General features: G+C 43.5%; 1 protein-coding gene across 1 annotated transcript in view; it reads left to right on the top strand.

Moving 5' to 3' along the window:
• Positions 1-13949, top strand: part of LOC115151644 (adenomatous polyposis coli protein 2-like) — a 53005-nt gene extending 39056 nt beyond the window's left edge. Inside the window, exons 8-15 of the mRNA XM_029695753.1 lie at positions 710-796; positions 2824-3211; positions 3325-3423; positions 3549-3688; positions 5427-5504; positions 5663-5779; positions 5915-6129; positions 6237-13949. Of these exons, the coding sequence (XP_029551613.1) occupies positions 710-796; positions 2824-3211; positions 3325-3423; positions 3549-3688; positions 5427-5504; positions 5663-5779; positions 5915-6129; positions 6237-11766 (6654 nt within the window). The 3' untranslated portion in view covers positions 11767-13949. The remainder of the gene's footprint in view (positions 1-709; positions 797-2823; positions 3212-3324; positions 3424-3548; positions 3689-5426; positions 5505-5662; positions 5780-5914; positions 6130-6236) is intronic.
• Positions 13950-14460: the final 511 nt, after the last annotated feature.

The raw sequence follows: 14460 nt of genomic DNA, 5'->3' as shown, positions 1-14460 counted from the left end.
TTTTCCACTTTAATTTTGAGTGTGACTCCAAATCCAGACCTCCATGGGTTGATAAATTGGATTTCCATTGATTATTTTTGTGTGATTTTGTTGTCAGCACATTCAACTATGTAAAGAAAAAAGTATTTAATAAGATTATTTATTTCATTCAGATCTAGGATGTGTTGTTTAAGTGTTCCCTTTATTTTTTTGAGCAGTATATATATATATATATATATATATATATATATATATATATATGTATTATGATTTTTTTCTAGATAGTATTAGCTAGCGCTAGTCGGATGTACCTGCACCAAAACACTGGTATTTTTCATCCTGTTTTCCATTTTCTTTTTAAGTTGTGAGCCAAGATTTTTTCAGCACTTTTATTTCCATGACTGATCAACATTTTTCTCATGCTCTCTCGTCTCTCTGCAGCCGACATATAGTGAGCAATATGCTTGGGAAATTGCAATAGAATCACAGTATAGAATCGCAATACATATAAAATCGTGACAATCGCAATGCATATCGTATCAGCAGCGATGTATTGTGATAATATCGTATTGTGAGGCAATTCCCAGCCCTAATAGAAAGTTCAAAGCAAACCGCCTGCAATTGACTTTTATGCTACAAAATGAGAAATTATTAATGTCAGTTACTTGACCCTTATTGACATGAAGCAGTTTGAAACCATGTAATTTACGATCCCTCTCTTTCTTTGCAGATCTCAAGCTGTGAAAAGCAGCCTATTCCCGAAACTGAACATGCGTTGACTACTTCTGCTCTGGATGCACAAGGAGATGGAAGCAAAGTAAGGCCATCATCACATCTTTAGTAGTAATGAATGGAGTTTGCATTAGTGGCTCTGCATTATTTAGATGACTATTTGTGTGTGGACAATAATCAGATCCCATGGAGCCATGTGTAGTGAAAGTAGATCTTACATGCTTATGATAATATTCAACCACCATTTTCCGACGGGGTATTTCGATGGTTTTAAATATGTAACCCTCTCACCAGGCTCGAATTTGACTCTTACAATATTACCTTACTTAGATTTCTGAACAACATGGGATATTAGGTGAGAAGGACATCACCAATAAGAATCCCTATTGTAAACTCACTAGGATGATTATTAACTTCAGATAATATTATTAGCTTTCTTCCTAGGTTCTGACCTTTCTAGGAAGTTTTTCCTAGCCACCGTGCTTCTACATCTGCATTGCTTGCTGTTTGGGGTTTTAGGCTGGGTTTCTGTACAGCACTTTGTGACATCGGCTAATGTAAAAAGGGCTTTACAAACGAAGAATCGGGAAGTGCTGGCTTTCCGGTTGGTGGTGACGTCGGGTCCCGGGGCTGCCCCCGATAGAACCGGGGGTGCCTAAGCCAGCTCGTCAGGCTGTCACGCCCTAGCTGTCTCGAGAGGTTTCTTGCGCCGGTTGGCTCGGAAGGCGGCCATCCCACGTCAAGCCTCAGCCAGATCGTCAGGTTTTTACACCCAGCCGGCTCGTCAGGCTGCTACGCCTCCGACGGATCATCGGGCTCCCACACCTCAGCGGGATTCACAGGCCTTCATGCCTCAGCCGGATCATCAGACTCCTATGCCACAGCCGGCTCGCCAGGCTCTCACACCTCTGCCGGTTCATTGGGATTTCACGCCCAGCCCGGCTTGTCCAGTGCCCGTGCCTCGGCTGGCCCACCACGCCGGGTGGTGCCCCTAGGGGGGGGGGGACTGTCACGCCTGCTCCCGCTCTTTCCCCCTGGCGCTCGAGGGCACCAGGCTCCCCAGCATTACGCACTCCTGCCACCATCATTACGCACACCTGCCTTCCTCCGTCACGCGCATCATCGATTATTGGACTCACCTGGACTCAATCACCTCTGTCATTACCTTCCTTATATCTGTCTGTTCCCCGCTCTGTTCCTGTCTTGTTTCATGTCTGTTCCTAATTAAATGTTTGACTCACTGTACCTGTTTCTCTACTCTAGCGTTGGTCCTTACAGTTACTGACTAATCGTAGATATTTCCTTAGCAACATATAGCAGTTTGGTGCAGGTGTCCTCACAAGATCCACAGCAAACACCGTTTTCAATGCAGCCAGTACTCCGTAGCAGCAACCGACATCCCGTGGAAACCATAATTTGCCGATCGTCCACAAGTAATTCTCTCCAGACCTTGCAAGATGCTAGGCTAACATTGAGAATGTTGAATGTATCCACAATGCGAAGGCAGCTCCAGTCTCCAAAAGGTCTTTCTTAACAAAATAACAATACTCTCTTGAAAAATAAAATCAATATTTCCCTTCAAATCTCTGTAGGTATATAGCAGTTTGGTCTTTGTTCCCTCCTTATAGTCTCCTTTAGTCATTTTTCTTCACCAACACTAATAACGTCTCTCCTCTTTCTTTTTTCAACGTCCCCCTCTCTCTTTTTTCAACCCAGGCCTCCTGTTAACCAGGTCAACTTTCCCATTGGCCACATCTTAACAAGCTACTTCATTAGTCACAACTTAACCAGATAAATGGGAAACTTAAACTTAACAGTAAACCAACCTATTCACTTGTACATTAAAGAAACATTGCTTCAAAAGAAATGCATTAACGACATAACAAATCAGGAGCAATTCAATCACCTTTTAAATCTAATACCAATGAATTATAACAAATAACCTCTATGCTTGGTTTTAATAAAGGTATTACACATAATATGCAAGTTATGCTTATAATCATTGCTATAAAATATTGAGGTATCTCTGTCGACTTATCTGCCAAAATAAAGGTAAATAAATTAATGAATAAAATATGTACTCTCCACGGCCATGTATTTCACCTGGATTAGGTGGAGATGGTGTTCTGGCTGCTCTCCATGCTGGCCAACCGGGACAGGGAGGAGATGTCCCGCACTCTGCTGGCCATGTCCAGCTCCCAAGACAGCTGCATCGCCATGCGCAAGTCCGGCTGCGTCCCCCTGCTGGTGCAGATCCTGCACGATGGCCCAGGGGGCGCCGGAGAGTCGGCCAGGAGTGTAGCATGCAGCCGGGAGGCCCAGTCCAGAGCCAGCACTGCCCTGCATAACATAGTGTACTCCCAGCCCGACGAGGGCCAGGCCCGGCGGGAGATGAGGGTGCTGCACGTGCTGGAGCAGATCCGCTCGCACTGTGACAGCGGCTGGGACTGGATTGAGAGCCACGTGCGTACTCCCTCCCCTGGAGGTACTACAACCACAGGTTAGTAGAGGAGGATTATTTTAGGAGATTAATGTGATCTCTATAGCAGACTGTGGTGGATTATATAGTGATGTGAGAGTAATTCAAGATGTACTTGTCCGTGTTCCATTCAGACATCCCTGAGCCAGTGGAGCCCCAGATCTGCCAGGCCATGTGTGCTGTCATGAAGCTCTCCTTCGAGGAGGAGTACCGAAGAGCCATGAATGAATTAGGTTAGTGAACAACACGTCAATGGGAAATATACACAAACGATAAAGCATAACCATAAAGAAAAATATGATGTGTGAATGAATCTATTATTCAGTTTGTGATGTGCATGGCGGGTGTTTCTGTTTAGGAGGGTTGCAGGTGGTTGCAGAGGTGATGCACTTGGACCAGGAGCTGTACGGCATGCAGAACGATCCCATCAATATGGCACTTCGACGCTACGCGGGAATGGCACTGACAAACCTTACTTTCGGAGATGTCGTCAACAAGGTATCATCCGAAAAGCATCGAACCACTGAGAGGGATACATATTTATCTGATTTGTAAAGGCATTTTTCAATAAAGATAAATGACTTACAGTTGAAGTCTGAAGTTTACATACACCTTAACCAAATACATTTAAAGTCAGTTTTTCACAATTCCTGACATTTAATCCTAGTAAAAAATCCTTGTCTTAGGTCAGTTAGGATCACCACTTTATTTTAAGAATGTGAAATGTCAGAATAATAGTAGAGAGAATGATTTATTTCAGCTTTTATTTCTTTCATCACATTCCCAGTGGGTCAGAAGTTTACATACACTCAATTAGTATTTGGTAGCATTGCCTTTAAATTGTTTAGCTTGGGTCAAATGTTTTGGGTAGCCTTCCACAAGCTTCCCACAATACATTGGGTGAACTTTGGCCCATTCTTCCTGACAGAGCTGGTGTAACTGAGTCAGGTTTATAGGCCTCCTTGCTCGCACATGCTTTTTCAGTTCTGCCCACAAATTTTCTCTAGGTTTGAGGTCAGGGCTTTGTGATGGCCACTCCAATACCTTGACTGTGTTGTCCTTAAGCCATTTTGCTACAACTTTGGAAGTCTGCTTGGGGTCATTGTCCATTTGGAAGACCCATTTGCGACCAAGCTTTCACTTCCTGACTGATGTCTTGAGATGTTGCTTCAATATATTCACATAATTTTCCTACCGCATGATGCCATCTATTTTGTGAATTGCACAGTCCCTCCTGCAGCAAAGCACCCCCACAACATGATGCTGCCACCCCCGTGCTTCATGGTTCGGATGGTGTTCTTCGGCTTGCAAGCCTCCCCCTTTTCCCCCCGAACATAACGATGGTCATTATGGCCAAACAGTTCTATTTTTGTTTCATCAGACCAGAGGACATGTCTCCAAAGAGTACGATCTTTGTCCCCATGTGCAGTTGCAAACCGTAGTCTGGCTTTTTTATGGCGGTTTTGGAGCAGTGGCTTCTTCCTTGCTGAGCGGCCTTTCAGGTTATGTCGATATAGGACTCGTTTTACTGTGGATATAGATAATTTTGTACCTGTTTCCTTCAGGATCTTCACAAGGTCCTTTGCTGTTGTTCTGGGACTGATTTGCACTTTTTGAACCAAAGTACGTTCAGTTCTAGGAGACAGAACGCGTCTCCTTCCTGAGCGGTATGATGGCTGCGTGGTCCCATGGTGTTTATACTTGCGTGCTATTGTTTGTACAGATGAACGTGGTACCTTCAGGCATTTGGAAATGCTCCCAAGGATGAACCAGACTTGTGGAGGTCTACCATTTGTTTTCTGAGGTCTTAGCTGATTTCTTTTGATTTTTCCCATGATGTCAAGCAAAGAGGCACTGAGTTTGAAGGTAGGCCTTGAAATACATCCACAGGCACACCTCCAATTGACTCAAATGATGTCAATTAGCCTACCAGAAGCTTCTAAAGCCATGACATAATTTTCTGGAATTTTCCAAGCTGTTTAAAGGCACAGTCAACTTAGTGTATGTCAACTTCTGACCCACTGGAATTGTGATACAGTGAAATAATCTGTCTGTAAACAATTGTTGGAAAAATTACTTGTGTCATGCACAAAGTAGATGTCCTAACCGACTTGCCAAAACTATAGTTTGTTAACAAGAAATTTGTGGAGTGGTTGAAAAATGAGTTTTAATGACTCCAACCTAAGTGTATGTAAACTTCCGACTTCAACTATATGTCTGACCTTTCTTTTACCAGGCCACTCTCTGCACAAAGAAAAGCTGCCTGCAGGCCATTGTCACCCAACTTGCATCTGATAGTGAGGAACTACATCAGGTATGATGTTGTTACTACTATACTAACTACTTCCAGCGTGTATTAATTCTGTTACCCTTTCAGGATCACTAGGCATTACTCTTTTTAGTTTCAGTGCTTCAAATAAATGTTTTCAATACCACATGGCTGAAGAGGTTATGTCTATTGTTCCCTCACAGGTAGTGTCGAGTATTCTTAGAAATCTGTCATGGCGTGCAGACATCAACAGCAAGAGGGTCCTTAGAGACGTGGGGAGTGTAACAGGATTGATAACCTGTGCTCTTCAAGCTACAAAGGTAAAATCACACCTAGGCTATGTGATTAATTCATGTTGGCAATTGTAACCAAAGCAATTATCAAAGGAAATAATTGCAAAATATAATTGTAAAAAAAAATCTCTAATGCAATGTTAATGCAAAATCCCATTTTAGGAATCCACCTTGAAGAGCCTCCTCAGCGCTCTGTGGAACCTGTCAGCACACAGTCCTGAGAACAAGGTGGCCATTTGCTCAGTAGATGGGGCTCTGGGCTTCTTGGTCAGCACCCTCACCTACAGATGTCAGACCAACTCACTGGCAATCATTGAGAGTGGAGGTGGCATCCTGCGTAATGTGTCCAGTCTTGTGGCCACCAGGGATGATTACAGGTATTTCCTACATCAGTGCAACTGTTCAATGATTATTGTCATCAATTTCTGCACATTTCATTCTGACATACTTGTATACTTAGTATGTTCCCATTCTTTCAACACAGGCAAATCCTCAGGGACCACAACTGCCTCCAAACGCTGCTACAGCACCTGCGCTCCCACAGCCTGACAATTGTGAGCAACGCTTGTGGGACCCTCTGGAATCTCTCTGCTCGCAGTCCCAAGGACCAGGAACTGCTGTGGGACCTGGGAGCGGTCAGCATGCTGCGCAACCTCATCCACTCCAAGCACAAAATGATAGCCATGGGAAGTGCCGCAGCTCTACGGAACCTGCTCACGAACCGGCCCCTCAAGTATAAGGATGCCGCGGTCATATCCCCTGGTTCCTGCATGCCCTCACTCTACATGAGGAAGCAGAAAGCACTAGAGGCTGAGCTAGATGCAAAGCACCTGGCGGAGACATTTGATTCTATTGAAAAAAAAAACTGTGCCAAGCATCCAAGCATCAACAAGCCACTGCGGCACATCGAGAGCCTGGCAAAAGATTATGCATCTGACTCGGGCTGCTTTGACGATGATGAGGCCCCTAATGTCTCCAGTAGTCTGGACACAGGGAGTTTCTCCATGCTCTCCATGTTCCTGACCAACTCCAACTTTCTTCAAAACCAGCCTCGCAAGAAGGACAGTGAACCGGAGAGAGATGTGGAGCCACCACAGACAGAGGATAAGAAGCCAGCGCCTCTAGAAGATGAGGTGTATGTTGCAGCAGAAAAATTAGCAAAAAAGATCACCAACACTGTGGCTAAGATTGATAAGCTTGTGGAGGACATTACCATGCATACATCTTCGGAGGACAGCTTTAGCCTTAGCTCAGAGGACCATTTTGCAGACCTGCCCTATGGATCAGATGAACTCCATGAGGCCCGGGCCAAGTCATGCTCCCCCTGCCGCCTCTCTGATACCAGCAGCTTTGCACACAGAGAACGTCTAAACAGAGCCCATGCTATCTTACGTCTCAAAACTACCCATGCAAGTTTGTCCACTGACAGTCTGAATAGTGGCAGCACCAGTGATGGCTATTGTGGTAGCAAGGACCAGATTAGGCCCTCAGCGAGACGGCCTAACAAGCTTGATCTTAAGGTGGCCCATCAAGAATACCTTAATGTCGGAGCTCATGTCCTCAATGAGACAAGTCAGATCGACGTACCAGAGAGAGATTCTGTGGACAGCAAAGATGTGAAATTGCCTGATCTTAATAGCACAGAAACAGAGAAGAGCCAAGCGCTGCCCCCTCAAACACCAGCTAGTGCATCAACTAAATTCTCTTCTGATGTCAGCATGACTTCCATAAAGCTGTCCCCTTCCTATCAACATGTCCCTCTAATTCAAAGTGTCGCTAAATTTGGTGTTGCAAAGACTGCCATCAATGTACATGCAGCTCAAGCAATGAGGAGACAAGCCTGGGTCCCAACTGTGATGACTGGGGGGAGTTTAACCAAATTTTCTCCAATGAGCTCTGCTAGAAGTCCTACCATTGGACCAATGGAGACACTGCAGAAGTATTCAGTGGAGAACACACCAATCTGTTTCTCCCGTTGCAGTTCCCTGTCCTCCCTCTCCTCTGGTGATGAAGCTCTTGACGGGCAGAGTCAAAGTGAAAATGAGTTGGAGAGTGACTCATCACTTGAGATCATTGAAGTGGAAGATGAGGATCTGGTAAAGAGGGAGGAGAATGAGACCTTGGAGGATCTTAGTGATAGCCAACTGCTAATCACTGATTCAAAAACCTGTCAAAGCCTTGGGACTGATCCAATTGAAATTCCCTGCCCCACCAAACATGAAAAGGTGTTCCTGAGGGATGTATCACCAGGCATACTTGAGGACAGATCACCTTCAAGTTCGTCAGAGAACTACATCCATGAGACCCCACTTGTGATGAGTCGTTGTAGCTCTGTCAGCTCACTGGGTAGCTTTGAATCTCATTCAATTGCCAGCTCCATACTAAGTGATCCATGCAGCGAAATGATCAGTGGGACCATAAGTCCAAGTGATCTTCCTGACAGTCCAGGGCAAACCATGCCCCCCAGTCGAAGCAAAACCCCATGCTTTGCTGAATCACATGGTCCAGAAACCCAAAACGCTGGGACAGCAGGGCAGTGGGAAAACAGCTTGCGCAAGTTCATGGACATTGCAGACTTTAAGGAAAGGTTCAACCTGCCTCCAGATTTAGACACCATGATTTACTTTACAGTGGAAAAGCCGACAGAGAACTTTTCATGTGCCTCTAGCTTGAGTGCTCTACCTCTTCATGAGCACTTCATTCAGAAGGATGTTGAACTGAAATTGACCCCCATACTCCAGCAAAAGGACAACAATCCAACATTCCCACAGGCTAAGGGAGAGCCAGATGACAATGAGCATCCTTCCTTTATGGACCAAGGGGAAAGATATAGTGAGGGCAATTCAGATGATGATATAGAAATTCTCAAAGAATGCATCAATTCAGCAATGCCCTCCAAGTTCAGGAAAGTAAGGCCCTCCCTGATCTCCACCTTACCCACACATGTTCTAAACTCACAAACCCGAAAACCTATACCTGTTTATATGATGGTTCCTAACAATGCCAATCAAATGAGCTCAGGGAGAAGGATTGTAATGCAACAAAATGACTTATATCTTGATGATTCCTCATATACTGATTCTGCCGAGGGCACTCCTGTAAACTTTTCCAGCACGACTTCGTTAAGTGACGAAACACTTCAGTACCCAGTGAGGGACAAGGGGGCAAAAGATTGGAGGGTAAGAAATATGAACAAACAGGAATTGTTGGATCAAGAGGCAAAGAGAATTGAAGACCTTCGGGTTTTCTCGCACTTCCACAAGACCACTAAAATGACCAGTCAGCCTGACATACCAGTCAATCAAATGAACAGGTCAATCAAACATGTCATTCCCACTCAAAGAGTACTGATGCAGAGCAAAGAGGTGGCTGATAGAGTGGCTAACCAGAGAAACCATGATCAATCCCCCAATCAACAAAGACAAAAGCAGGGACAGGTCCTGACAAGGAAACTGGATCTGCCGATCATAAAGCCAAACACCGAGGGGAACCAAAATCAGAGAGCACTCCAGGGGAACAAGGATTTTCAGTCCAACCGCTGTCCTACAGAGGAAGCCATTTACTGCTTATACAATGAACAGACAGACAAAGAGGAGGGAGTGATTAAAAGGGCAGGGAGAAAACAGATGAGAGAGTCCAGCAAGAACACTCTCTCCCGAAGTATGACTAATATTGGTCGGATTGACAACTCCCAGACAAGACCCAAAGGTTTTAATAGGATCAAGCACAAACTAATAATGGACGAAACGCCCCCATGTTACTCTCTTAGTGGATCTCTTAGCTCTTTGATTGATGCAGAATTTGAGGAACACCAATCAAAAGCCCAGCAAATATGGGTGAAAAACAAACACAACAAGATATCTAACCAGGTCCAACAAAAAAGACCAATGCACATCCACAATCAGTATGAGGAACAAAGCTCACCAAGCTCAGTCAGTATGGATTCAGAGGATGATCTTCTGCAAAAATGCATAACATCTGCAATGCCCAAGCAGAGGAAGAAGCTTTCTGCAAGAAAGAAAGCAGAGAAGAAGCAGAAACAAAGAAACGTAATGCAGAATGTGGCCAGTGGATGGAACAAAGAACAAGAATTTGACAGTGAGGATATGGCTTCGGATAAAGACTCAGACCTCAACAGTGTTGAATGGAGAGAAATACAAGAAGGGGCTAATTCTGTTGTCACACGGCTACAAGCATCAAAGTCTCAAGAACCGTCCTCCGAAGAGACTGAATCTGTCCTCTCTTTTATGTCTGGATCTAGTTTTACTCCTAAAGAAAAGAAGATCTTTAAGGACAAAAAAGCTAACAAACCTCTGGACTTTAACCAACGTAAGCCAGTTCCAAATCTGCCAGTGGTCTTCAGAGGTAGAACAGTGACATACACCCCTAAGAAAGAGATAAATCTCTCACAAATTCCTCCTCCTAATAAAATGTCACCTAAGACAGATGCTCCAAAGAATCCAAACCTTGCTCAACAGAGGTCAAGGAGTCTCCACCGTTTGGGACAACCCCATGACTCCACACAGTGGTGTTTGCCGAAAAGAAGCTCAACCCCACCTCCGAGGATACCAAAGAGCTCATCATCTGGATCATCTCAAAGCTCTACTCCATCGAGACAGTCACCGAAGAAAATAACCTTCCCCTCACAAACGAGTCAATCTGTTTCCAAAAAAGATACCACACCAGCAAGTAGTCCACCTGAAAGGAAGGGACGTTCCACTGTTCCTTCAAATCCGACCCCAAAATCTCCAGCACACAAAACACAGAAGTCACCCGTCCGAATACCCTTCATGCAGAATGCAGCAAGACAGTCCAGAACTCTATCGCCATTGGTAACCAACCAACCCACAAGTATCAGCAGGCAAAACAGTCAGGTGGCAGGAAAAAGAATACCTCCAGCCAATCGCATGACATCTGTCCATTCAAGCTGCAGCGAATCTGACCGCAATGGGTTCCTGAGGCAATTGACCTTTATCAAGGAATCAAAGACTATGATGAGACGTGACAGTCCGTCCTCACGCTCTGTTCCTACCTCGCAGCATGCATCGCCCAGAAAAGCAATCCCAGGTGCTCCTGCAGTCTTCCTCTGCTCATCTCGATGCCAAGAGCTAAAGGCAGTTGCTCAGGGACCAAGGAGGATGCAAGGAAGGGGGCCAGGGCAAAGGCAAGAGTCAAGGCAGGGGCTACAAAGACAGACTGTGACTCTGTCCAGAGCCTGCTCTAGTGACCGAGACCTCTCAACCAGGCATCCAGCCAGGAGAACCAGCTCAGAGAGTCCCTGCAGGTTGCCTCAGAGGAACGTCTCTGCAACCAAGCAGCAGGAAAGAGACACAATCAAGCGCCATTCCTCATCGCCCAGCATTAACATACTGAGCAGAGTAACCAGCCGTTCCTCCCTCCGCTCCTCGTCCTCTGACTCAAGTGGGCGAGCCAAGAGTGAGGACGATACAAAGAAGAAGCAGCAGAGAACTGGATCACGTCTCAATGACAGAGTCACCTGGAGGAGAATTCGGGATGAGGATGTTCCTCAAATCTTGAAAAGCACTCTGCCATCTACTGCACTGCCTCTGTTGCCTGTTCTTGAAGGGCCAAAACCAAAACCACCAGCACTGCCAGGGAAACTGCCGACCATATTACTTAAGTCAAGAAAGACGAGCGACGCCACAGTCCAAACGGAGGATTTCTCGTCCAACAAGACCAACTCAAGCACCTCTCCAACTGTTGAGACAGCTCCAGTCATCTCAGAGGAGGCAGCGAGACTAGCCCTCCTTAGAAAGATCAGCATTGGCTCCGGCCAAGATGGAGGCTCTGATGGATCCCTAAAGAGTTACAGCACAGCCTCTACTGGAAATTCACACTCTGTGGAAACTCACACAGGTGGTGTCGGTCATTTCCGTCAGAGCTCCCCCAGCATGGCGGTTAGGGTCACCCCATTCAACTACATACCCAGCCCCATGGCTTGCTGCCTGCAAGACGCACAGAGCCAAGAAACAACAATCAATGAGAAGTCGTGATAAATCTGTAGCGCAGTAGCTACTACGTAGTACCGTATGTACTTCTGTACATTTGAGATGAATAAAATCCTACTGTGTTCCTGATTGATACTAACACTCAGGTGGCTTAGTTGTGAATATCAATCATTTTACCTCGGGTATTCAACCTTTTTTTTCCTCACTGCATCAGAAATGTGTCTTCAGAAAAGAACACTTGTCATGTCAAATCATTTGATCCCACATGCCATTCATACAAGTTCGATGTATGCATAAGACAAGACTTCAATGGATAGACTAACACTATCCTTTAGAGAGGAATTACGGGGAATAGCCTATTCTCATACAAAATAACGTTTTTGTACTTTTTGTATTTGTATATAAATCATTGCCTGTTAGAAAAGTAGTGTGGACATGACAACATACAAAAAAAGAAAATTGTATGTGGATTTCAAGACATACAGTACCATCATCAAAATGAAGGAAGTACCATTAATGAAAAACAATATGCAAATTATTGAGTGAAAACCCGGCTGGAAGACTTTGTGTTTTTGGAAAGGTACTACTGTATCTCCAAACTAATTTGAAAAAGACCATTGGAATACATCAAAATAAGGACATAATCTCATGTACAGTATTTCTTATGTACTCACATGTTACTGCTTCGCCTTCACCACACTACTCACTACTGAGGATACAACACTGTTAGCCTTCACTTCTGAACCACTGCAGGAATTATTATTGCTAATAGTTAACCTTAAACAATCAGCACTGCTGGAACTCTGTGTTATCTGTATTCTGTCTTTAAAGTAGTATTTAAATGCGTGCAGGCATACAGTAGAACTATAAGCTTCCCAGTGAGCAAAAACAACTCTGTGTTGCTCCTTACAGCATGTTAAATACACCTGTATTACACCTCTTAATATTGTGGATGTTGGACTAAAATCAACTTCTCAGTGGTATTCTTCATTATTTAAAAAGTTCAACAAAAAAGAACCAGTAAACATGCATTTCTAGTCCATCTGCAATCTGGATCAAGTGGCAATGAGGAAACGTCATGCTCATTGATGCTCGTTGTACATGAACAGGCTGAATGACTTGACTGTATTTCAACTTAATAGCTGTAAATGCCTTTGTCTATTGAATGCTATAACATATTTGTGTTTTCCTCTAGAATCAGTTATACTTAAAGTAATCACAGGCAGGTAAAAGATGGTGTTAAGGTGGCTGATGGTGACTAAGAGAGAAATAACTGTTGGGTTTTACAGAAGTGTACTCTTACAGAAATTATTCTGTATAACTATTTACAGAAATGTGTTAATATTTGCTTAAACGTCTTGCTGCCAGTAGTGATAGGTCAAAGAACTCGAGCATTAGAAATTAAAATGTATATTCTCTGTAGTTGTAACATCACCTGTTCATATGTTCTCTGGTCATATGTTCTCTGAGAGATGTAACCAAGACAAAAGTGCTTGACAAAAATGAAACTAATTTGGCTTGATCTCCATGAAATTTAAGGGCTGTTTATTCTTATTAAATGTGCAGTGTTGAATTGCGTCAACAAGTAACATTTCCATGTTTTACTCATGTTTTCAGTAATGCAATGAACCAAGTCTCTTTGTCACACAAACATTGTCACATAATGGCCATTGATAACGTATAAACAGCCCTTAAAGACAAATAGTGAGTGTGCAGTATGTAGGAAAGTTTTGTCAAGATCTTTACAACTGAAATGTTGTATATGCTATATTACGAATCGGATTAACATGTCCAAGGTCGTCCACCATGAATGTCATATGCTTTGTTTACACCTGGCATTACATTACTTAAAGTTATATTCAGTGCTTGGAAGCGCCAGAATTATTTGCAAACTGTTTGTGAACGAGTCTAATGAAATCACCTCCAAAGTTGGAATATAAAGCTGATTTGCATAGGCCATGACTTGGAACTGGAATACTGTAGCAGTTTCCTATGAAGATAACTGTCATTTTGATATTACCCACTTTGCTACAACTAGAATAAATGAAGTTGGACTACTGGGTGAAGGAAAGGAGGATTATAACAGATCAGATATGGGGGACAAGAAATCTCATGCCAGGTGTGAACAGAGCCATAGGCAGCAAATGGTACCATGTGATATAGGCCAAGGAATGAAAGTCATCATAATAAATGTTCTCATCAAATAAATTGTGGACACATTTCATTTAGCTGGCTGACTTAAAACTTCGTTTGAATTTTTCTTGAATATATCAAAATTATAAAATGGGCTTTCAATTATATTAACTTAGCATGCACTCATGCCAATGAAATGTGGACATACTGACAGATTTATGAGCTAATCGGGATATAAACAAATGCACTTCTACACTGACATTTCATCCTGGCATTAATTTCATAATGACCTTTAAGTTGAAAAAAATATCACATGGCTAGATATTATCACATGGCTAGATATTATCACATGGCTAGATATTATCACATGACTAGATATTATCACATGGCTAGATATTATCACATGGCTAGATATTATCACATGACTAGATATTATCACATGGCTAGATATTATCACATGACTAGATATTATCACATGACTAGATATTATCACATGACTAGATATTATCACATGACTAGATATTATCACATGACTACATATTATCACATGACTAGATATTATCACATGGCTAGATATTATCACATGACTAGATATTATCACATGGC

Source organism: Salmo trutta, chromosome 17, assembly GCF_901001165.1.
Source record: "Salmo trutta chromosome 17, fSalTru1.1, whole genome shotgun sequence".
Classification (NCBI taxonomy): domain Eukaryota; kingdom Metazoa; phylum Chordata; class Actinopteri; order Salmoniformes; family Salmonidae; genus Salmo; species Salmo trutta.
The sequence above is the reverse complement of the archived record's forward strand: the minus strand, read 5'-3'. Positions and strand labels throughout refer to the sequence as shown.